This window comes from Phycodurus eques, chromosome 5, assembly GCF_024500275.1.
Source record: "Phycodurus eques isolate BA_2022a chromosome 5, UOR_Pequ_1.1, whole genome shotgun sequence".
In the NCBI taxonomy this organism is placed as follows: domain Eukaryota; kingdom Metazoa; phylum Chordata; class Actinopteri; order Syngnathiformes; family Syngnathidae; genus Phycodurus; species Phycodurus eques.
Window position 1 is genome coordinate 27,320,875 of NC_084529.1, and position 25,166 is coordinate 27,346,040.

General features: G+C 39.4%; 1 protein-coding gene and 1 long non-coding RNA gene across 6 annotated transcripts in view; one reads left to right on the plus strand and one right to left on the minus strand.

Annotated features, from left to right (window-relative positions):
- Positions 1-43: 43 nt before the first annotated feature.
- On the minus strand, positions 44-24,680 carry stra6 (signaling receptor and transporter of retinol STRA6). 5 transcript variants are annotated; one of them, XM_061675918.1, is made up of 18 exons: positions 24,590-24,680; positions 19,621-19,865; positions 18,532-18,598; positions 17,151-17,233; positions 15,761-15,894; positions 14,097-14,263; positions 13,068-13,193; positions 12,165-12,235; positions 10,105-10,184; positions 9,972-10,033; positions 9,676-9,838; positions 8,239-8,314; positions 7,831-7,964; positions 6,866-6,983; positions 5,896-5,997; positions 4,933-5,096; positions 3,410-3,547; positions 44-1,069 (listed from the first exon to the last, which is right to left on the minus strand). In XM_061675918.1, the coding sequence occupies exons 2-18, from the start codon at positions 19,689-19,691 to the stop codon at positions 843-845; spliced, it is 1,983 nt and encodes a 660-aa protein (XP_061531902.1). In that variant the 5' UTR covers positions 19,692-19,865; positions 24,590-24,680; the 3' UTR covers positions 44-842. The 5 variants fall into 5 exon arrangements, with proteins under 5 accessions (XP_061531902.1, XP_061531900.1, XP_061531901.1 ...); XM_061675916.1 differs by having other exon boundaries at positions 19,621-19,968; XM_061675917.1 differs by lacking the exon at positions 24,590-24,680 and adding an exon at positions 24,049-24,245.
- The window catches only part of LOC133402346 (uncharacterized), a 15,879-nt gene continuing 14,564 nt past the window's right edge, over positions 23,852-25,166 (plus strand). Inside the window, exon 1 of the long non-coding RNA XR_009768508.1 lies at positions 23,852-23,932. This is a non-coding gene — a long non-coding RNA (uncharacterized LOC133402346). The remainder of the gene's footprint in view (positions 23,933-25,166) is intronic.

Sequence of the window (25,166 nt, forward strand, 5' to 3'; positions counted from 1 at the left end):
AAAAAAAAAACAACAAAAAAAACAAATCGCCGCTGCCCATTTTAACGACTGTTTTTTATTATGGAACTCGCATGACTTTTTTTTTTTTAAATTAAGATATTAAATGCGCATGTCTATCCCGCTGTTTTGTCTTAAAATGCTCTCCGCGAATTGACAGACGACACAAGCGTATTTCCCCGTTTTATTTTATATTGAATAATAAGTATATTTGCGGGATTTTCATTTAAAATTCGAAATTTTGCAAATGCAAAAACAACTGTAAGAGGCGAGCAGTTGCAGCAACAACAGGAAAAGGCGGCTAGTGTCATTTTTTTCCCAAGACAACAATTTTTTTTTATTTGCCTGTCATTCCTAAACACCACATTCTTGTAATCACACAAAAATTGAAATAAGTGGGAAATTGACAACCCCGTCTATGAAACATGATTCTATAAATAGCCAGGCCCCGAATAAATACCCTCTTTAACATGTTGCTTAGCACATTAATGTGTTTAGTTCGCTCTGAAGTGACAAGATACTAATTAGCCTTGTATTTTGAGTAGAGGCAAATAAGTGGTATTGAAGTCAATAGGTTGAGGATTGCACATCATGATGGATAGGTGCCTACACCAGCTCCTCCCATCGACTGGAGACTGTGCGCCACCTCCACACGTTAAGACCAGGGGACAACACGGCTCAGAAGAGGGAGGGAAAAAAAAAAAAAAAAAAAAAAAGCAGGACGATGAAATGATCTCTACCATGCAGAGGCACTGAGCTCTAAGTACGCGTCTAAGTAAGGAGTGGAAAAATAACAACAGGACTGCATCATTCATTAACATTCATCACTATCCAGGCTTCATTGTTCAGTTGCAGGCGGCCGCCTCGGCCTCCTTCTTGTTGCCGTCTTTTGTGCTGCCCTTCAGGCTCCCGTTCACAAAGCTCTCGGTGGCCGTTCGTTGATGGAAGTGCTTCCTGGTGCCCACCAGTGAGGGGTTGTTGGCCAGAGTGTAGAGGAGCTGCCAGTGGCCTCGCGCTCGCTTGGCACTGGAAGCCTTCAGGTGCTTCTTCTCCTGCTGGACCAGCTGGATCCCTGAGCACGGACATACAATGTCATATCATATCCTACTATAACATCACATCACATCATATCACATACAGCACTGGTGGGGGATATGGATTGACGAGCCCTGCCACAAATTGTGAAAAATCTCAAGTCATTGATCTCACCCCCTAAAAACGTTTTCTAATTTCTTATATTATTAGTTTAGCACATAAGTATACCACAAACTGTAAATATCTCAAGAACATTTTAACATTTCAAACTCACGTTACATCACCCTTAAAATAGCATATATAGGCAATTTGATTTTAGCAGCGCCAAAACATGCAGGTGCAGTGAACCCAGGTTAAACTTAGCTCCTCTCCAATAGACAAACATTTTAAACAGTCGTAATACATCACATCAACATACAGTACTTCCCTTACACCAATGACTACTTTCTTATTATCCCGGGCTTTGGCCAAAGCCCTAAAAACGAGTTAGCATTAAGCTCGCTGATTTTTTTCCTAAGGCATAGCTATGTTGATCTGGTTAAAAAGACGTTTAAATCTCTTCGTTTTATTTGAGTTGGGTTCGCTGCTACCATACAACTCTCGTAACTCAGGTTTTTGCTCGTAAGTCAAAAAAAGAAATTGGCCGAACGACAGCTCGTATCTTGAAAAACTTGTCGTCAGGGTCACTTGTAGCTCAAGACACCACTGCACGCCAGAAATACCCGTAGGTGACTTTTTCAGCGAACAAAAGAGGCTAGGCAAATTGCGAACAGAGAATACACAGGGAATTTCTGTGTATTCACTCACTGCACACGTCATGAGGTACACCTGCAACATAAAATGAGATACAAAAGCTGGATTAAATATGGCATTTACATGTAATTCTCTCAAGTTCCATGTGAACACTTAGCGATACCTTTGGAAAAGCCAAAAGGCAACAAGGATTATACTATATTTTATTTCATCAGAGCATATCATAGCAACCCCAAGAAACCATGCAAATGTACCCCCTAGTGGCTGAAAGAAGTATAGGGATGAGAATCAGAGCAATTTAATTGGATGCGTGGTAAATTGCTTCTGGCAATGCACTGACGTAATTTTTCCGTCATTGCGGCAAAAATTGTTTCTCGGCCTTAATTTTATTTCACAAAAAGTTCAATTGTTCAGCATTTGGACGAAGCCATAACTCATTAATTACAAACATGATGCATCTTTTTTCTTTGAGTTTAAATGGTTAGTGCAACAAAAACAAACAGAATTGTTAGAAAACAATAATAAAAACAGTTCCCAAAATGATGCTGTCAACTACAACTACAATATCAAACCTCTTTAAATGTCAATAAAACAAAACCTTTTTAAAAATACAGCTGCTGCACTGGATCTCTTTGCAGGTGTCCCTAATATTGTGGTCAGTGGTAAGTGCACATTTTCTCTTCTACAGTATTAAACCAACAATAAAATTTGAAGGACTCTGAGGACCATACAGATATGACAAGAGTAATAATAGAAAGCAATCATATTGTAATCCTCTAGGCGTGGTGGAAATGCACGAACGCACGCACGCACGCACGCACGCACACACACACACACACACACACACACACACACACACAGGTTCCACCATTAACACACCAAAAGCTTCAGTCCCTTGACTATATGAATAGTAACCAGGCAATTAGAGCAGCTCATTTGCATAATCGGCTCCAAAAATAATTAATTTATGTAATACAACACATTATTGTCATTATCCAGATGCATTGAGCAAGTAGGCACATTTTTACATCGAAAGGGCCCTGATGTGTTTTTCTGTTTATAGTGCACTTTATTGGGTGACCTCCTCATTTATCAGTGACTTATTCTCCTCTCCTGTCTCCAATCTAGCATTGAAGTAGTTATTTCTGTTCTTTAAATAACACATGGTAACTGCTGATAACATTTGGCCAGCGTAGACACACCAATAGGACCGCTGAATATGTTATGAAAGATTTTATAGAGACCATAAGCCGCAGGACTGTAAATTATTCCACGCAGGACTCAATTTGCTCTTCACATATTAAATCAATTCGGCTTTCATTTCTATGGCGCGTGCGACACAGTGTCCTGATGGGATTATGTTTCGGAGACCTGCTGCTGAATGCCAAAGCGTCTCTGGACAAACCCAAGAAGCCGCCCGTGCTACGCTGCAGAACTGGTTGTTCAAATTAAAGCAAATCTATCTCCTGTTATTTTGCTTAGAATCATTAGTGGGCTCTTTTAAAATGTCTACAAGTGTCTATGACCCTAACCCTTATCCGCAAGAGAATGCTTTTCCTAAATATGTTCCATATGAGCTCAGTTGTGTAAGATATGATGTTGGTTTTCTTTAAATGCTACACACCCTCTTCAGCATCCAGTGACCTCTGGATGACATTGTTCCTTTGGCTTGCAGACTGTAGCAGCATCCCGCAGAAAGCCTTCATCACAGGGTGGGACTGGCTCACCTCAATCTTCAGATAATGAGCGTAACAGCGGTAGGCTGCAGACAGACACAGGAGGTGGAGAAGGGGGGGAAAAAAATAATAATTGAAAAATGAACAATAAAATAAATGTTTTAAAAAATGAATAAATAAATAAAAACTATCACTAAACCTGTAGGACACAGCCCTCCATGTTGGCTTTGAGGCAATCACACATAATGACCATGACCATAATGACTATGCTTTTTTTCTTCTTTTTAAGAACCTGCTTTTGCTGAACAGGATGTCTTAAACTTGCAGCTATTTCTGAGAACAATGTGCAATTAGAGTCCCTAGCACTGCACTGCATACAGATATCATTCAAGCTGCACTTAGCCAAACAGGGAAAAGAGGACAGGGTGCACCGTTTCTGGCGTCTAAGCAAGTGTTTGCTCAGAAAAAAAATTGCTTCCTTTTAAACATTTCCATTTAAAGCGACAAAGGCCAAAATGCTCCATTAGTAGTGACTAACATGCAACATTGTGTTTGTTAATAATTTATATGATTTACGATAAAACAAAGCAGGGAAATTAACATGTGTAACTATCGTGTTACAGTATTATGTAGCACAGGTCACAGACTCGAGTTTTGAATCAAGTCAGACTTAGGTCACAAATTGAAGGACCTATGACTTACTTGGCTAAAACTTATGAAGGACTCAACTTGACATAATACTACATGACTTGCCTTTTTAGATTGGAAAATCTTCATTTTCAAGGTAGCATGCAATATGATTTGTTTTTTAAATAAAAGTTATTTTTTTCCTGTAATGCGTGCGAACTTTGTCACGCCACTTGTATGCCATGACGCGGAGTCTAGAGGCTACTTCATGAAACATATCATGGAGGGTTCTCAAAGTAACTTTGGATTCATGGATTATGTTTTTGAGAAAATAGGGAAAAGAGAATAGCAACACTCAAGCTTTGGAACTTAAAGATAAGAGACTTCATCCATCATGATAAAACTAATAAAACAGGTAAGCTACATTTGCTTTACAGCTTAGCTCACCGATAGCTGGTCAAACATTAACTTGTTGGTTAAGGGCTTAATAGAGAAAACAATAAAGTCAGACAATACAGAGACTGGTTTTGGAACCATTAAAAAACAATGTGATTGTGAATGGGTTAGTACAGTACCGCTAACTAACGCAAGTACAGAAAGGCTTACAGGGTGCAAGTGGCTAATATGCGAATATATGTTGCTATTGAGATTGTACGACTTGACTTATGACTTGCTTGAAATTTAGTGAGGACTCAATTTGTTTGATTGATGGCACAGTCAGTTGGGACTTGCTCGAAACTTCAGGGCTAAGACAACTTACTCCCCCCTTTAATGCGGTACACAATGTGTGCATTTGTAACGCAGGCTGTTAGCATGTGTCTGTACGGTATCCAAAGAGGCTTACCTGGATCAAATGCCTCCACATTTCTGTTCAGAAGGCTGATGTCCATGCGTCCCATGTGAACAATGTTGAACAAGGCTGTGATGATCATGCGCCAGACTGCTAGTAGCACCCCGATGAGAACATTGACTGGAAACAGCAGGTAGGTCAGCAGGAAGAGGTTGCCCCTGTGAGAGAGAGGAGCCTGAATCTATATACAAGGAAAGTAGCACCATAAAGTATAGTCTAAAACAGTGCTTCCCAACCGTTCTTGAGCAAAGGCACATATTTTGAATCAGAAAAATCTCCTGACAGACCACCACATTAAAATGTCACAAAAAGTATATACAGTCATCTCTCGCCGTATCGTGGTTCATTTTTGGCGGTCTCCATAGCATTGCAGATTTTAAAATCATACATAATGTAATTTCATATCACAGATTTTTTTGCATCATCACGGGATTTTGGAGTGACCATTTTTCCACAAGGACTAATATAGATAATATAGACACAGCTGCCGCTACAATTTGAACTGCTTTAGTGAACGAAAGGTAACAAAATAAACATGTAACAAGCACATTCACACACGAGTTGCACAGCCACAACTGACACTCAACACGCAGACTGGCTAACAGTTAGCCAGTTAATGGCCAGTTGCTATACTGAGCCAACAACAACCAATTCTACACTCTCATTCGCTGACTCCCACATCATTCAGCTAGCCAGGCCCCACCTTTTAAAAGCCTCAAAAGCATATTTGGTATTGGTATTATGCAAAATAAATTTGTACGCGATTACTCGAATAATCGATGGGATGATCGGTAGAATAATCAATTGTAAAAATATTCCATAGCCCCAGCCCTTATAGAAAGCCTTTATAACAGTATGAGAAAGGTTAATATGAATGTGGGGACCTAACGATAAACAAGACACTAACATATGCTGAATAAATTTCCTGTATTTGTTTTCATGAAGATTCTGAATTACCTGTTGTCAAGTTCTCGTGTGCCAGCCATCCGTTTAATAAAACAAAACCTGGAAGTGATATGCTGAATCAGCACAGCCAGAAGAATCATCAGCCAGAAAGGCCTAGAGGGACAAAGTCAACAATCAAACACCTCATGTAATGTTCATTAAGAGACACACAACTCACAATTTATTTGCATGTCACAGATAGGCAGCCTCACGCAGACCAAAAGGCATTGTCTAAAGGATTGTCGGTACCCCCCTACCCACCATTGAGGACTTGCACGCTGCCAGAACTAAGACAAGGGCGTGCAAAATCCTCTCGGACCCTCCGCACCCCGGTCACCGGCTCTTCCGGCTCCTTCCCTCTGGTAGGCGCTACTGATCAATGCAAACTAGAACTAGTAGACATTCCAACAGCTTCTTCCCTCTTGCGATCAATTTCTTAAACACCTAACCTATAATTCCATTACAATAAGATGGCAATTTTTTGACTTGAGTTTGTTGTCACATTTCTGCGGGGCCAATTATGTATTACTCGTGCACTCACTGTAGTTGTGTCGCCATGCTGCACTATTTGCATATACTGGCCACTCATGCCAGAGTAGCATCTGCTCCATTTGCACACTGATTGAGGAGTATCTGTAACATTTGCACAACCAACATTGTCCCAGATGATCGCACTACTCGTCACTTTAAACCGCATACACTCCTTGAAGTCTCAGCACCCTTTGCGCAATGGTCATTGCACCGGACTATTGCAATATTAGTCGTTCGAACTGCTCTAAGTGCTAGAGGACTCTGCATCTTTTTGCACAATTGTTTTTTGTCAATGTCTTTATGTCTCCAAAGTGTTCTGTAAATTGACTGTCTGTTGTACTAGAGCGGCTCCAACTACCGGAGACAAATTCCTTGTGTGTTTTGGACATACTTGGCAAATAAAGATGATTCTGATTCTGATTGGGTTGTGAGTAACAATGTCTGTTCTCACCACATGCTCCAGAGGATTTGAAAAAGGATGAGGTTCTGTCCGTGCAAGATGGGCATGACAATGAGGAAGACAGTGATGAGAAGACAGAGGAAGAACACCATGGTTTGGACCATCATGCCTACAGTGGGGAGAGATGGCAGTTAGAGTGCATCCACCAACACCCCAACACTTCCATCATTCTAACTGAGTCAGTCACTTGCTGGAACATGCATTAAAGCGCATTATTAAAAAAAAAAAAAAAAAAAGGACAATAGACTCACTGAATAGAGACATCTCACATTCTAATGAGATTCAATACAGGGGCTGTATCTGTAATTTTAATGTTTAATATTGTACAGGGTGTTCGCCAAAATAGCCATAGTCCAATGACATAGCCAGTTCGCATTACTTAATAACTGTTGTTTAATGTTAGTTTATTGTTTTACTTTTTCTTTTCTTTTTTCAGGGTGAGATAAATGACATTCACTAGGAATACAAATACATTTTGTGTGTTAGAATATGCTTGAACACAGTCAAACAAGAATGCGCTGTGTGCATTTTTGAGGAAAGCCAATAAAAACACACCAACCAAAAAGCAGATTTGGACATGTATTTTAAAAGGAAAGTAAAAATCAAAATTGTGTGTCTTGAATTTGTAAAGTTGGATTACAAAATCTTTATCGGTTTGAATTTTGATAAATAAATCTTATTTTTTTTAAGCCCATTTAATTTCATTTGCCAAGGCCATTTAGTTGCTCAGCTATTCATTTTTGGAATGTCAAAACTTTTGGAACAACCTGTATTTTGCTGCCTTATGTAGAGAAACACTTTTCAGTATGACACATTACAGCTATAGTCAAAACCGAGAAATATTTTCTTTGCAAACTTACAGTTCTTGTTTTGAATTCCATGAGACTGTGCTGTACCGCATATTGTGGCTGCACTGTATATTGTATTGTACTTTTTGTTTTATCTTTTAACCATACCGATGCAGACATGAGCTGCCGTGAAGCTGGTGTATCCCATCCAGCAGACCAGCGCTGGCCGGGAAGCCCGCATACTTCTCTGGCAGTTATAAACATTATAAATATCTCCCCTGTACAGGCCCCTTAGGTTGGAGCTGCAGAATAAAGGCACAAGAGGAGAGCAATTCACTGTAAAAGCAGAACATCTCAATCATTGTAATAGCCATTTTCACATCTTGCAGCAGTTCATGCTGAACAAATGCTGTTCTGTCTGTCTGGGAGATTATTACTCCATTATGTTAGAATAATGCCCACATGTGCTATTGTATTATAATGACAGCACCACAATGTCAAGCTCGCTTAGCAGAAATGAGGCAAAGAATGATTTATAAAAAAAAAAGGGGGGGGGGGGGGGGGGTCTGTTCCTACCGATGGAGAACCATGGACCTCATGAACATTGCCAAGTTGACAAGACTTGACAGGGTCATCGCCGAGATGTAGCACACTGCCAGAAAATAAATACATTAGTATTGTGCTTCTCTTGTGTATTGTTAGTATTATAGTGATTTGACTATCCAAGACATGAAAAAGCTGCTTATTATTCTGAAAGATGCGGTTGCTGAGCTACAATGTAATACTATAGTACAGTATGAAATTATCTGAGGACTACGACATACAACACAGGATATCATAGCCATCCCGAGTAACGACTTGACTGCAGTACAGTATGTACCACAGTATAGGGATGTACAGCAATCTGCTTCTACGATGACGCCTTTGATTTCATTATCGTTTTGTTGCAAACATAATACAGTGGTACATTGACTTATGATTTCAATTCGTTCCATTACCTCAATTCACTCAATTTACATGTATATCAAATCCATTTTCCACATTAAAATGAATTGAAATGCCATTATTGTAATCAGTTCCAGGCCCTTAAAAAAATAAAAAAATAAAAATAATATATACACAGTTTTGATACACGTTTTGAAAAAAGAAAAATAGCCCTGTCTAAACACAATAAAAGAGAATAAAAAAAAATAAAATAGTTACATAAAGTGTGATTACTGTATGTATACTGTAGTATTTGTGTGTCGGATGATATTTGTGTGATATTTCAGTTTTTCTTTTGTAATAAATCTGCAAAAAAGTCTATGTCAATATGGAATGCTGTGTGTACATTAATGAGGAAAAAAATTTACTTAAATGATTTTTGCAAATGGCTGCAATATAACAAAGAGTGAAACATTTCAGGGGGTCTGAATACTCTGTATGCACTGTATTTGTGTGTTTGACTTTTTGCCCTATTCAATAAATGGCTGACAGTGCCCCGGAAACTGTGGCTCCCCTTGCCCACATGCAAGGGCATTACAGTAGCTCATTTGCTCTATTTTGTTTACCACTTCAGTCGGTCAAATTTTTACTTGCAACACAAAGCACAAAAATGGACCAAATGACGGCTTGTAGCTAAAAAAAAAAAAACATAAGAATGGCCACCGTAATAATGAGAAAACATATGTTTTTGTGAGCGCAAGAGCGTGACTGCTTGTCTCTTGGCACCAGAGGACAGTGGAGCCAAAAGCAGGAGTCCAGCATTACCATACGTGTTGTCACATGTAAGTTGTTGTTTTTACATTTAACAGTGGTTAACTTACACTTGCAGGACAACAAAAAATAGTTGTATGCACTGCATTGAGCACATGTCATCACAGTGTGAGTGGTTTTTTAAACATTGTTGCACTTGTCAGTTCAGATTGTTAAAATGTTCCTGCCTGGACAATTAAGAAAGGTTTCATGATGTGACGATCTACTGGGGAAACGTTTCATCGATTAATTTATTTTCACGCTTGTGGTCTCACTCACCCTCTACACACCAAATGTAATAGACCACTATTCGGACGACTTCGTGTTTGTCTGGAGAGAGCACGATCCTGAAGCCGGCTAAAACGTTGGCAATGTCTTCATCGACTCCCATGCGGGCAATCTGGAGTGAAGGCACCACGGCCATGATTAGCAGCAGGCCCACCTGAAATATTTAACATTTATTTAAATCAGTGTCACACGACATCAATTAAAACAGTTGGAGATTAAATAACTCTTGCCACTTCCACAGACATTAAAATAACTCTTAATACAGCATCACAGTATTCACAAGTTACCTGATAAAGTGTGATAAATGACACCACTCCAGATATGGCCAACTTTAGAGGGAACCTGAAAGCTGTTTAGAAAGGTCAATGCTGTTGCCAGGAGTGCACAAATATAAAAAAAGAAACTAAACTGACATTTCACCTTCCTCTGGCGTATAAATGTAGGACTTCACACCATCCTGTATTCTTTGAAGCAGCTTGGGGTTCTCTGTGCTTGATATGCTGGGGTGAAAGGTGAACAACAGTTATACGTTTGAATTCATTATACTGTACTTTGTTTGGAAAGATTGAATGCATTAAAATTTAACAAATGACAAAATAAATGGTGAATAAGGACAGGCACATATTTTCCATTTCCACTACAACATTTCAACATATTTTCTAACATAATAATAACAATTCAACAAGAACAAAGACAACCTGTTTCCTGTTGATAACCTGCCGGAGATCCGTCCAATGTACTTTGTGTTTTGTCTGATATCTCTGCATATTTCAAGCCATCCCCACAGAGACAGAGCCTAGTATGTAAAACCTTTTTATTTGGGGGTGAAAGAGTGCCCTCCAGCTGCTGAATTCATACTAGGAGGTTTGCGGTTTGAAATGTTGTTGTTGAAATATACATACATTCCCAATTCCAATGAAGTTGGGATGTTGTGTTAAACATAAATAAAAACAGAATAAAATGATTTGCAAATCATATTCAACCTATATTTAATTGAATACACTACAAAGACATGATATTTAATGTTCAAACTGATAAAACTTTATTGTTTTTAGCAAATAATCAATAACTTAGAATTGTATGGCTGCAACACGTTGCAAAAAAGTTGGGACAGGTGGCAAAAAAGACTGAGAAAGCTGAGGAATGCTCATCAAACACCTGTTTGGAACATCCCACAGGTGAACAGGCTAATTGGGAACAGGTGGGTGCCATGATTGGGTATAAAAGGAGCTTCCCTGAATTGCTCAGTCATTCACAAGCAAAGATGGGGCGAGGTTTCATCTCTTTGTGAACAAGTGTGTGAGAAAATAGTGGAACACTTTAAGGACAATGTTCCTCAATGTACAATTGCAAGGAATTTAAGGATTTCATCATCGACGGTCCATAATATCATAATTTGGAGATATCACTGCATGTAAGCGGCAAGGCCGAAAACCCCCATTGAATGCCCGTGACCTTCGATCCCTCAGGCGGCACTGCATCAAAAGCCGACATCAATGTGTAAAGGATATCACCACATGGGGGCAGGAACAGTTCAGAAAACCAATGTCAGTAAATACAGTTTGGTGCTACATCCGTTAATGCAACTTGAAACTCTACTATGCAAAGCAAAAGCCATTTATCAACAACACCCAGAAACGCCGCAGGCTTCTCTGGGCCCCGAGCTCATCTAAGATGGACTGATGCAAATGCTGAAAGGTACATACAGGTTTTGGAGAAACCTATGCTGCCATCCAAGCAACGTCTTTTTCATGGACGCCCCTGCTTATTTCAGCAAGACAATGCCAAACCACATTCTGCACGTTACAACAGCGTGGCTTCGTAGTAAAAGAGTGGCCTGGACTGCCTGCAGTCCAGACCAGTCTCCCATTGAAAATGTGTGGCGCATTATGAAGCGTAAAATACGACAACGGAGACCCCGGGCTGTTGAACAGCTGAAGCTGTACATCAAGCAAGAGTGGGAAAGAATTCCACCTACAAAGCTTCAACAATTAGTGTCCTCAATTCCCAAAAGTTTATTGAATGTTGTTAAAAGAAAAGGTAATGTAACAGTGGTAAACATGACCCTGTCCCAGCTTTTTTGGAACGTGTTGCAGCCATAAAATTCTAAGTTAATGATTATTTTCTAAAAACAATAAAGTTTATCAGTTTGAAAATTAAATATCTTGTCTTTGTAGTGTATTCAATTAAATATAGGTTGAATATGAAATGCAAATCACTGTATTCTCTTTTTATTTATGTTTAACACAACGTCCCAACTTCATTGGGATTGTACATACATACTAGACTTTACACCGATCTGATCGGTATTGGCCGATAATTAGCATTTCATGCTGATCGGCTTTAATGTCATAATTCGCCGCTCCCATCAATAGACATTTACTCTGCGTCGCCATCGTGTACAGTACATTTGAATTAAAAAACTAGTTTATTTTTAGCCTTGCCGCATGTCTTTTGATGGATGTAATGGACCCACTCACCTGATTTTCATGTGCTTTTTCTTCTTGAGCAGTTTCTTCACATAGTCGCTGTAATAGCTGCTGTTTAGATCCTAAGAACGACATGTGAGGAAGCAAATAACAGCTCAATCTCGATGACATTTAGAAGTCAACTGTAAAAGTTCAAGTTTCAAGACAAAAAACACAAAAAAAGTTTAGTTTTTTTTTTTACTATAGTTAAAGTGCCTTGCAAAGGTTTTTACCCCCCCCCCCCCCCCCCTTGGCTTTTAGGTTAAATAAATGCCAATGATTTAAACACACTTAGGTTCCTCATTTTCTTTGTTGAACACCAAAATAATAATATATTTTTGTGTTTAACTGAGAAAATACAATTATGTGAAACATATTAATTAAAACGCCATACATTGTGGTCAACTACACACATTCCTCGTTACATAAGGTACTGTACTGTGTTGATGTGATTTTGAGGTATCTTTGATGGTGGACATGGGGAGCAGGCACAATCACCTAAACACAGCTTTGTCACAACCGTGTCAAGATTAGCATAAAATAAACATGCCATTGTGTTTCCTCAGTGAAAGAAACACAGCAACCTTCAGATAATCTGATCAAGAACATAACATAAACCAATTACATCAAATCTACTTAAAATGCTTAGGCTTTTGGCACATTGCATCAGCCGAGACGGAGCATGATAAGTACTGAAAAGCCTAAGGTCTCATACAGTGTGTGTGTACATTCGGAAAAAATATACAGAGTGTCTTAGTCCAGTTTTTTTTTTAACAGTGCAGGCATATGTGAACATTAGTTACTATTCAATAACAGGGTGTTCAGACACCTATAGACAGCATAAGCAGACTAAACATGCCATGTGCAAAAATGTTATTTTAACATGAGTGGATAAGATGGGGCAACATGACTTACCTCGGTAACATTGTTCTTTTCAGTGCCCTTCAAGCCCTTGAAAAGAAGAAGTGGGTACTGGAAACTGAGGAATGCCAAGCAAGCTATCTGGGGCAGGCTGGAGAACAGAGAGTAGTGTTTATGCATCTAAAGGAAAAAAAAAAGTGAAATCGTTAGTTTTGGTCACCCATAAAATAGCTTACTATTAAACAACAACAACAACAACAACAAAAAAGAGGCAGAAAATGTTATGGCCACTAGAGACAGGCCTATCTGATTGTTGCGAGTTATGAAACTTGTTGTTGATTAAGTCTGTATTGAAACTAAAATGAAATGCACTCCTCAGTATAACACTGAAATAGGAATTGAGAACATCACATTACAAATAATATGAAAAAAAAAAAGATTTTTTTTTTTTATTAACTGGTCATTAATTCTACCAGATTTTACAAACTACTATCACCAAATGTTGTCAAATACATACATCCCAAATCCCTACTTTGATCAAATTCCAGTTTTGTTTATTTGATAAATAACTATTTTGCGGTGGTTCTTTTCAGTTTTTCAGTAATGCATAGTTATTTTCGTGAAGTATACATTTAGCTCAGTCTTGCACATTATCCCAGCATCTTTAGCGAAGAGAAAACCATTACAAAATGTATAATAAAGTATGGATGGCACTGAGACACACTAAGGTGATTAAGTGCGACGAAGTTTCTTGATTAAGACCACCAGACAGGGGAAGTAATTGCTTTGAGTCAGAACCATTCATTGCAGAGGGGGGAAAAAAAATAGGTGGATGTGGCACTAAATCTCTGAGTCTGGGCAAAGATTAAAACTTCTACCAGGTAGCCACAAATACACTTTGAAAGGCTGATAGTCATCTATTTAAATCCTGTTTCTTACATACAACAGAAAAAAGACATAGTTTGCTCATAAAACGGTTTTCCAACAAGAACAAATTAGTTCATCCCCTTCCTGTGCATATATTAATTATACTGTAAAAGGACAGACATTTACTTTGTTGTGTTGATAGTGATCTGTGCATACCTGTGGAGTTTTGGGGCAATCGATTTTCTGCCAAACCAAGACACCAAAGTGCGTCCATGACAAAAGGCTACCGAGTACATAGCCGACTTTATTATGTAGGGTGCCACATGCCAGGAGAGGGTAGTAAAGTGTGGGGTAGAAGAAGACTCCCAGGATCATCCAGTTCTCTGCAGACGCAACAAACAAAGTGTGAAGCACTCAACTGCCACTTCATAAGGGACACCGGCACAATCAAATAATAGAGCTCCATTAACCATTCCGTCAAAGAAAATAAATCTACGTTTTGATTAACGCTGTCTGAGAGTTATGCATTTACATAGAAAAAGTATTATAGTAATTGTAGTTTGCAGTAGTGTAGATTTGCACTGCATCACACTAACAAGTATTTCTAATATGTTGTTAGCTTTCTTCAGGTACAGTGTATATGATAAGTCTACACACTCCTCTTCAAATGTTAGGTTTTTGTAAAAACAATTGCCCAAGATGTTAAATGGGAGTGAGCACACACCTGCCACCATTTAAATTGCCTCTGAATAACCTCCAAAAAATGTCAGTTATTCTAGTAGGCTGTCTTGACATTTATTTGCTTTCTTGCAGAAGCCTGAAAATTTTGTGCTAACACTGACTGGTAATTCCAACTGTTTTCAGAATTCCCTCCACCTTGTAAAAGTGTGGAGTTTGCATGTTCTCCCCGTGCCTGCGTGGGTTTTCTCCGGGCACTCCGGTTTCCTCCCACATCCCAAAAACATGCATTCATTGGAGACTCTAAATTGCCGTAGGTGTGACTGTGAGTGCGAATGGTTGTTTGTTTCTATGTGCTCTGCGATTGGCTGGCAACCAGTTCAGGGTGTACCCCGCCTCCTGCCCAATGATAGCTGGGATAGGCTCCAGCACGCCCGCGACCCTAGTGAGGAGAAGCGGCTCAGAAAATGGATGGATGGCTGGATGGATGGATGGACAATAAATCAATCAAGCAATTATTAAGGTGATTGAATACATTTTAATAAATTAGTTTTAGGGGAAAAAAATACTGCTACAAAGATAACAGGACGGTAGATAATATAAATGCTCGTTTGGCCGAATTTAAAAAACGGAGCGGGCCGATGTGGCCCGCACGTCATACTTTATATTCCCCTGTTCTAGGGCATACATCTTGGTATTATTATATTTTAAGCAGCACTTTTTACTCTAGGCAGCTTTACCCTGTAAAGTGCTACCTGAGTACACCATATACTGAGAGATATACTGTATATCTGAAGAGAACATCAAGTTCTGAATGCAAAAGATCCTCTTACTAACACTGCTGTAGTGCAAAACCAACTCTGTGTGACTGGAGATTACACCATGTTAAAGCTACTCTGCTAATTAAAGCTTGTGTTGTTTTGGGATTGTACAATGCTGCGAAGATTTCCAACATTCCACAAATTCTTATATAATTTAATTTCAGAAATAAACAGCTTAAGAGTCGAAAACAACACAGAGTCACAGAAGGAAAACGATCCGGTTATGTAATGGAATGACCATGTGTAAGACATCCTGAGTGCAAAGCTTGCTCCCAATGTCACAGGACATAACAATGTCTCTCCATCTAAAATGTTTTCAGTGCATGTAAAAGCAAACGAGGAGAACTGATGTTGGTGAAGGAAGTACAAAAATGACCTTACGTTTGTTCTCGGCTTCTCTAGTGAAGGGCAGAGGGTTTGGTAATATGACCATGCTGCAGAGTTTACACAAGAGCACTCCAAACACAGCCACTGCCAGGCCCTTGTGCTGGGTATGGTCCAGGAAGTTGACCGGACTGCGGAAACCAAGTGGCAGGTATTTAGAGCCCACATGTTAGCGGCCTTGCATGCAGCTGAGATGATTATTGAGCAGACATGATCAAAAGGGTCCTCATCAGTGTTTTGGGTGATAATCAAATAAATACAAGCTACGTAGCCCATATTACTGCAGATGCAAAGGGGAGTTTGCGGTTTACTTTTTTTTTAACAACGTGCCTGAGGAAGAACAACATATTACAGACAAGGTGTCAATCATTTGCCGCACACTCATGGGCCCACATCATACACACATCATAGCTCATCACCCATTTGCTAACAATTGGACATTATATTAGCAAACAGAGAGCAATAGGACCTCAGGCAGTTGAGAGACTTCAGAAGTGATGCAGAATTAGCAACATTTCCGCACAACAGGTAGTTTCATCACTCTTTTTTATTTTTAATTGATTCAACAGATGTCAGTGATGGGCGTGGCTTTGGTCACGTGTCAAATCTTGCTAGCACTTTTAAAACAGCAAACTCCCCTTTAAGAAGAACAAAATACTGTAGATGGGAACCCATTTATTAATTAAATCAGCTATCTAACAGAACATGGTTTATTTATTTAGTATTTACTGAGTTAAATGTGGCAAACATGAAAATAAGTAAGATTGGGAACTGTTATTACATCGTAATTAATTGATACACGATTATTTTAACACTAGACTGAGATGCTGATTGTGTAACTCACCCTGACATTATATAATAATCTCACTTATTAACGTATTTTGTCCATTTAGTTTTTCCTTTTTAAAGACGATGTGTGTTGTGTGTCTCATCATTACTTCTTATTTGTTGGGGAAGCGTACCAACAAGGGGAGGGTGGGGATGGGCTTATTTAAAAAAAACAAAAAAAAAAAAAAAAAAAAAAAAAAAAAGAAAAACAAAAAAAAAAAAAACGTTTTTTTTTTGTTCAACTGTCATGTTGCATAAAGTTTGGATGCTGCATAAAACCAATAAAAAAATGTGGTAAACATTCATTTGTTACCATAGTGAGTGAGGTTAAAACCAATTAATGTGCATGCGGAAAAATTAATAAACTGATCTGTTGTAACATTTTAGCAAGGCACTGCACAGAAACCAAAACTTACAACATATTGTTAATTTAAATTACAGCTGTAAACTGTATCACTTTGGAAACTAGTGTGAGAAATGCAACGTATATTTTTGGTTGGTAATATGCAAAAATGTTCATGGCACTGTAGTGGTTACCTGAAGTTAATTAGAGCCTCACCTGAGTAAACTTGGGAGTCCTTTCTGTTTGCTGCCCGCTTTTGTGCGTCTGGCTAAGACTGCAAGGATCACCATGACGACAAGCTGGAGGACAAGATAGATAGAAGATAGAATTAGTTAGCATTACAAGCAGAGCAGCGTGGCCAGAGGAACAGCAACTTCATTCGAGGTCAGGCCTTACTATGCTTCATACATGTGCAAAAAAAAGTGGAGTGGATGAAGGTGGCCCAACAAAAAAACAAGTGGCTCATTAGTGCCCCCCATGGATGTGGCCTGAATGAAACATCATTAGTCAAGATCATTGAACAGTGAGAGTTCAGTGACCTTTCATGACCTGGAACAAATTTAGGAAACTGGGAAAAGAAAGAATGCCATGCTTTAAATTGGACCTGTATGGACCAATTCTTGACCACAGATTAGTAAAAAGAAGTGTCATCAGCTTTAGGATGTGCAGGAGAACATTTTCTTTTCATTGACAAGAGTTAATTAAAAGAGACAACACTTCCTCCAGTTTCACACTGAAATCAAATACATTTGTAAAATTATGCAAATAAAAACTGATTGACACCTTTTTAGGTATTATTATGAGTGTTGATGTCATTTCTGCCTTATTGACCGACAGTCTTTATGCTTGCAAGTGGGACAGGATGTGTTCTTGCAGTTCAATGGCAGTCTTTGGTGGTGTATGGGCCACATACGAGGTATGTCAGGGAAGTTCCAGGACTGGTGTCACAAAAGCTCTAATGTAAATCCAAATTACAAACCACAAGTTTTACCCTTTGAGGTAATCCCCCTGGAGTCCAACGAACTTCCGCAGCCTTCTTTTCCGCACCTCATGCGCTCCATCATTATGGCTATCTTGATGTAGGCCACATCTTCAAAACGGGTCCCTGTTGATGAGCCACTTTGGAAAGAGGGGGGTTGGAAGAGAAATATCGCACAGAGCCAGGTCGAGTGCGTAAGGAGGTTGCTTCAGCACGGCCAAGTTCTTCTTTATCATGAAGTGTCAGATGTTCAGGACATTGTGAGCAGACACGTTGTCATGGTGAAGCAGCCGCACAACTCTCACCTCTTCTCGAGCACTGAACGAAGCAAACGCTACACAATCTCTCTGTAGATGTGCTGGTTGACTGTTTGTCCCACAATACAGGACGAAAACTCATAGTTTGTAGTTTGGGTTTGCAATAGTTTGGTGACACCAATCCTGGAACCTTCCTGACATACCTCGTGCAGCCGCCCAACAAATATGATTTTTGAAAGTTGGATTGTATTAAAATACCGTACTGGCATTACGCACACTTCCTAATGCTAAATGCTAGCATGTTTCCAAAGCTTCAGTGAGTAAGTGTCAAGTAGTGTTCAATGAATGAAAAGAGACTCACTGATATTGCGCTGATGCATATGTGGTAGAGCCTGTCATCTGCAGTGGGGTCACATGGAGGAATTATTCTAAAGAACGGAACGAACGCACACACACAAACACGAGAAGAACAATCAATGTGTGTTGTAACACAAAGCCTTGAGTAAGTGAGGAGGCCTGCACCTCACTAAACCTTTCACACGTCACCATCAGGACCTTTTGTGGCAGCTGAAATCCTGTGGCAGAGATTTGCATATAACCGGATTGTTATCAGCGTGATTCAGGAAACAACTGATGCCTATGTTCACGTTACTGTGCACTACAAGAGCAGGAATGCCTAGTCATGAGGAAGTCATTACCACTTTCATATTAGAAGAAGGTCTCATGGAGGACAGGTTATGAATGTGCAGCTGAATAGCGACATCCAGGATGGATAAAGCAAGGACAAGCGCCCTTCACCTGTGCAAACATTGAGCCAATTTGGGACTTTGGCCCTCACTCAAAGAGCAGACACTGGCATCACATCAAACCACATGTAAATTTAAAGCAATGTCAAAATTCACAACTACTGTCACAGTCTGCAGTACGATATCTGACTGTTTACATGCTGCAAAACTGCTAAAACCACTAAAAAGCTACATTAAAGCTAGAAGGACCACAACTCAACAGTTTATAATTGAGCATGACAGTTTAAATGCGGGACTGTTTGACAAATGGCCCTTGTTTCATCGTGATCGTGTTTCACTGTTGATCTAAGGAAATTATCTAATAGTAATATTTATTCTCTTAATTTTATCATCTCTGCAAGTTTAAGAATGGAAACCTAAAATTGACCGACCAAAACAGTCAGTTGTGGGAAGTCGGGAGTGGCTATGCTTGAAGAAAACTATTACCGTACTATGTTAAATTTAATGACTGATATGTCATTTTTGCCCTTTCTTAGTTGTTCTCCTAATCTGTTCATCTGAAGTCTTAAAATATGACAATGATGAAGCTTGTATGTATAAACTGGACGGAAGGCTCACTCACCTGTAAAAGGGCTTGCTCACATACATTTCTACACTTAAAATATAAGTAACACCACCAAAAAAATGCAAGTCATTTTACTCACTCTCTGTTAATCTTCTTGGACACAGGGTCATAGTCTGGGTACTCGTAGTCCGGCACAGCATCGTTATCCATTGTGCCGTCTCTTTTTCCAAACACTTCCAAAGTTTGCACCTGGGGAACTTCTCACCACAATTTCAAAGTGGCACACTCCTGTGATAGTGAGAAGCAAACCCGTGCCAATCCTCAATTTTTTCCAGCAGAGGCGTCCTTGTTGCCTAGCGTTGGGTCAGCTCAGGTGTCCTGGTCCTGTTAAGGAGAGCGAGTTACTGTGACAGCTCCGGGCTGCGACGTGCCTTGTCCACCCGGCAAAGGCCCTCATTCAGCAGAAGGTTACCACGACACTGAAAGACTGGGGAGGGGCGGAGGGATTGGGGTGGTTATGGGGAGGCAAAAGCGTGTGTGTGAAAGGAGGGAATAAGTGGAGATCTGGGCAGCCAATCTGGAAAACCACCTGCTGCTTACCGGGATTACATCAATTTGTGAAGTTGTGTTGTTGGACCTGTTGTTGCAGTCAGGTGTCCTTAGTTATGAAACTACAGCTGCGACTGTGTGGACAAATGGAGGCGATGAAGCACGCTATGTGGCCTTTGATGATGATAACGCTAAATCTTTTTAAGACATTGCCCAGCCTTGCATTGATAAAAGAGCTGCACACCCTCAGCAGACACACTAGCAGACATTCCAACAGCTTCTTCCCTCTCAAAATCAACTTCTTAAACACCTAACCTACAATTCCATTGCGACATGCTGGCAATTTTTTGTCTTTTTGTCTTGAGTTTGTTGTCACATTTCTGTCAGGCCAATTATATATTACTCGTGCATTCACTGTAGTAGTCTCACCACGCTGCACTATTTGCATATCCGTTGTTGACCAATACTGGCCACTCATGCCAGAGTAGCATCTGCTCCATTTGCACACTGACTGAGGAGTATCTGCAACATTTGCACAATCAACATTGTCCCAGACTATCGTACTACTCGCGTGAAGTCTCGGCGCCCTTTGCACAATGGTTATTGCACCGGACTATTCTAATATTAGTCATTCGAACTGCTCTAAGTGCTAGAGGACTCTGCATCTTTTGCACAATTGTCAAAAAAGAAAAAAGAAAAAGAAATGTACCGGCATTACCAGATAACTAGCAACCCTTTATTGCTCAGTGACTGTTTTTCTCAATGTCTTTATGTCTCAAAAGTCTTCTCTGTCAATTGACTGTTGATTGTCTTTTGTCGTACTCAAGCGGCTCCAATTACAGGAGACAAATTCCTTGTGTGTTTTTTGGACATGCTTGGCAAATAAAGATGATTCTGATTCCGATTCTGATTCTGATAAGGATCAAGAACAAGTTTGTTGACCTTGACACTTTATCAACAACAGATAAATTACGATTGAGATTTTCCTTGGCCAGTGGAAATAGTTTTCCATATTTAGGCTACATCATATATGTCAAACTCAGGCCCGCAGGCCAAATCTGGCCCATAATGTAATTATATTTAGCCCGCGAGACCATATCAAATGTGTATTAGAGCTGGCCTGCCGCTAATACTACAAATCCTAGAATGCTTTGCTAGCGTGTTGGCGTGCGAGTTGAGACCAGCAAACGCCCCCTCCTTTTCTGTTGCAATCATTAGCAACTACCAGTCTTCTCGGGCAAATTCATACCTAACCTTCCCCAAAAATGGCCAAACAATTGATTGAAAACAGGTGTTTTCAAGACAGGTGGAAGGCAGATTATCGGCTCACGACAGACTTTAGATTTCATCTATTTAAATAAGAAACAAATACCACTCATGTGTCTTTTATTGCACAATTTATTTCGCCTGTGTTTATAATATTAAAGTTTGCTTATTCCAGATTCAGTTAAGTTTGTTTTCATATGATAAGATTTCACATTACATGTCTCGAGAGAGGCTGCACAGTGTTCGACTGGTTAGCATATCTGCCTCACAGTTCTGAGGACTGGGGTTCAAATCCCGGCCCCGCCTGTTTGGAGTTTACATGTTCTCCCCGTGTCTGCATGGGTTTTCTCCAGGTACTCCGGTTTCCTCCCACATCCCAAAAACATGCGTGGTAGGTTGATTGACGACTCTAAATTGCCCGTAGGTGTGAATGTGAGAGCGAATGGTTGTTTGTTTATATGTGCCCTGCGATTGGCTGTCGACCAGTTTGGAGTGTACCCCGCCTCTTGCCCAAAGATGGCTGGGATAGGCTCCAAACAAAAACGTTACATGGACACGGCAAAAGGTCCCCTTTGGTCCAAATATATTCTTTTACCAAGAATAGGATAAATACTCACACAACTATTTAAATACTATGCAAGTGCTCGCTTATGCGCAAAATAGGCTGACTATTACAGATTTGGTCTGCTAGAATTGGTCTGCTGCAATCAGTCCCTGTACTGAGACCGTGGTTGTTTCGCAACACTGGCTCCATGTCAGAGCACACTCATTATGGCGGGATTAAAGCCACACTTAGTTTAGAAAGCAAGACAACTTTCCCTCCTAGCACTCCTGAGAAAAGGCTGTTTCTCAAGCACAGTAAGCCACCACATCGAATATGCTCGGGGGAGAAAAAGCAGCCCGGCAAATAAAGGGGTCAATGAGCAAAGAATGCTTTGAACGCTTCTAATGACATCACACAGAAGCACTTTGATTGCGCCGGACATTCCACTTGTATCAGGTTTAGGGAGGCTGGCTCAAAAGACCTTTTCAAAGTGCATTGAAAAGCCAACATCAATGCACCTGACCAATAATCTTGTTGACTACACATCGGAATTAATTGATTGTGATGTAATCATGACATGAGGACATTAAAAACACATCACCTTGCACCTCACAATAAACATGCATCTACTGAGGAGCTTATGTTTTCACCTTGAGAAAATTTGTGCAAAAATTATGACAAAATTAGCTACATGAAGGGCTGGGACAATTAATTTAAGTTTAATGCTCAGAAAAAAAAAATCCCTCACCAAATTCTTTAGCAGCTTCTGGAGTTCAAAGAATACGTCGCTCTCATAAACAACATGGCTGGCAAGGTAAGTTAACAAAAACCAAACTAACATTTTTTTTGACCCTCCAACAACGAGCAACTTTAATTTCCACTAAGAAACACAACATGAGCAGAATAATTTTTACACATTGTTTTTTCTGTATGACAAGAAAGGAGCATGGTGGAAAGCAATGACAGTATCAAACGCGCTGCAAATGACTAAATTTGCCAATTTATATGTTGCAAAAGCAGTGATTTACCAGCATGTTGGAAACTTTTATTACCAAGGTCCCATGATTTCAAAAGCCATTTTTCCAATGTTTTATGCATAATATAGGTCAAAATGACGATGATATCAGGTTTACGTTTGACATCTATGCGGTTTGTTGATTGTATGCAAATAGCTGATTACTTTGAAACACCTGCCAACCTCAGAGGAGTTGAGGAATAAATGGCTTCAATTTATTTTGGAAGAAATTTTGACTAATGTGACTGTCATTTGCTTTTTCTATAGGTGAAAGGGGAAAATAGTTGAAAATGAGAAATTAGATTTTTGTTTGAAAACAAATCTCGAGAATTTAATTAAAGGGCATTTACCGAGTCAATTTGATGTTGAACTTTTTAAACGGAAAAATAAATTGTGAATAAATTAGTCTGGGATTTTGTACAAGCGTTTGCTCAGAAGAGAGACACCAACATTAAATAATTGAATAGAAGACAGACAGCAATATTATTTGGGCAATGGATTGAAAAATCCCACAGCTTCTAGGAAGGTAGAAAAACAACTATGACTGAGCGTACAACTATTAAATAGACTCAAGGAAATACCACTTAGGTACACCGGCAATAGGAGCCATCCAATTGAGTGTCAAAATCCTTGCGCTACAAGATTAGAAATAGCACTGAGAAGGGCGCAGACAAGGCCTAACAATTCCAGTTTACTGGATCTAAATAATGATAACTTCACCAAATATTTGGGTCATACTGCAGCTACACACCAAGTTGAAAGTTGTTATTGGAGATGATTTTGTTAAGAGGTATGAGATGGGAGGTACATCTCACAATGTAGAATTTGTAATACAGCACTTTTAGATTGTTGGGGTGTACTTCAACGTTGTTGCTTGTCAGGGGTACAGAATGACATAGGTGACACTTCATTTATCAATTCCCTCACTTTAAAGCCAATTATATCTGTGACGTATTTGGATGACGATGTCTGAGGTGCAGCTGCGCACGTTTGATCATTTTGAAAAGTGACTTCCAAGCCAGGCTAACAAATAAAAAATAAAAAAGGCAACTTCAACAGCACAACACGTACTTTCAGGTAATAACTTGGGTCACCTCGTCTCGCCTTTCACACACGTGTAGAGTTTGTATACTTGTGGTGGGATTTTATGTTATTTTTTAAATCGACTTTTATTATTTGGACGACTAACTCACCTGCCCGTTCTTGAACATCCGTGGACTTAAAACTGACATAATCAACACTCCTTTAAAAAAAAAAAGCTTTTTAGACCTTGTCCCTGTTTATGGCGACTTAACCACCCCAGACATATTACTAATGATAGTCATGCTAATAGATTTAGGCTAGCTCTGTTTATGTCATAGCTAATATTGTCTTCTAACCATTAGAAGGCGTATACTTGGCTAGCGAGATTCTGACAACTAGCCGCAACTACTACTGCAAATCCCAGAATGCACTGCACAATAACATTTTGCTTCAATGTTCGTGCCATATTACGTTTTCCCTTTAAAACATTTTCTATATGTAGGTGTATTTAATTATAATTAAAAGAAAACTAGAATCGTTATCTCATCTCTCATCATCATCGTTTTGCTGAACACTCCTAAAGCTTGATCTCCTAGAATTGGCAAACACGAATCATGTGCAGAATTAAGTTTATTTTGAAAGCTGCCTTACTATACAAATCGATTTAAAGCACTCACAAATGACATACTTTAATTCAATGAGACACCTTACCGTATTATCCAAAAGACCTCCTCAGTGTGCATCTAAATATAAAAATGCTCAGCGCCATCAAGATAGAAGACAAGTGCAACTTATTTGTTGTGTGTTTGCCTCACTCTGTAAGTGTGCGTGAGGACTTTGAACGTCTCTATCTATCTTGCTTTGCAACCTTATTGAACTACTTAAGTGTTGTGAAACATTTAGACGTGACTCGTGGTCAAGTTCATATCAATGAAGACAAGCTTATTTTATCTTGATTGTAAAATTACATGTCATTCTTTAAAAAAAAAAAATAATAATAATCTCAGTTTTAAAAATATAGGTTACTTTAAAGAGGACAGATTATCGAAAATTGTATGGAAACAGTTGTCTGCCTGCCCACCCATCAAGTGTCCAACCCAGAAAATCTTTGGCGGCGGCCAAAACACGAGCATGTCAAGCCAAAAGGAGCGGCATTGTTGACGCATATTATCATTAGCTTCTGAAAATAACGTTATAATAATGTTCGACTAAAACAGCAAAGTTGTAAAAAAATTTGTTTTTGTGTATTTGGCAATGTCATTTGAGGGCGCTCACATTTGGGGCCCTC

Bases quoted from the DNA above. Each gene is read 5' to 3' on its own strand.
- stra6 (XM_061675918.1), bottom strand. From the start codon at position 19,691: ATGGATAACGATGCTGTGCCGGACTACGAGTACCCAGACTATGACCCT. The intron at 17,234-18,531 runs GTGAGTCTCTTT...CTTGTCCTCCAG, and splicing joins TATGCATCAGCGCAATATCA to CTTGTCGTCATGGTGATCCT. The intron at 3,548-4,932 runs GTAAGCCTCTTT...GTCTGTCTGCAG, and splicing joins TGTGGAGGCATTTGATCCAG to CCTACCGCTGTTACGCTCAT.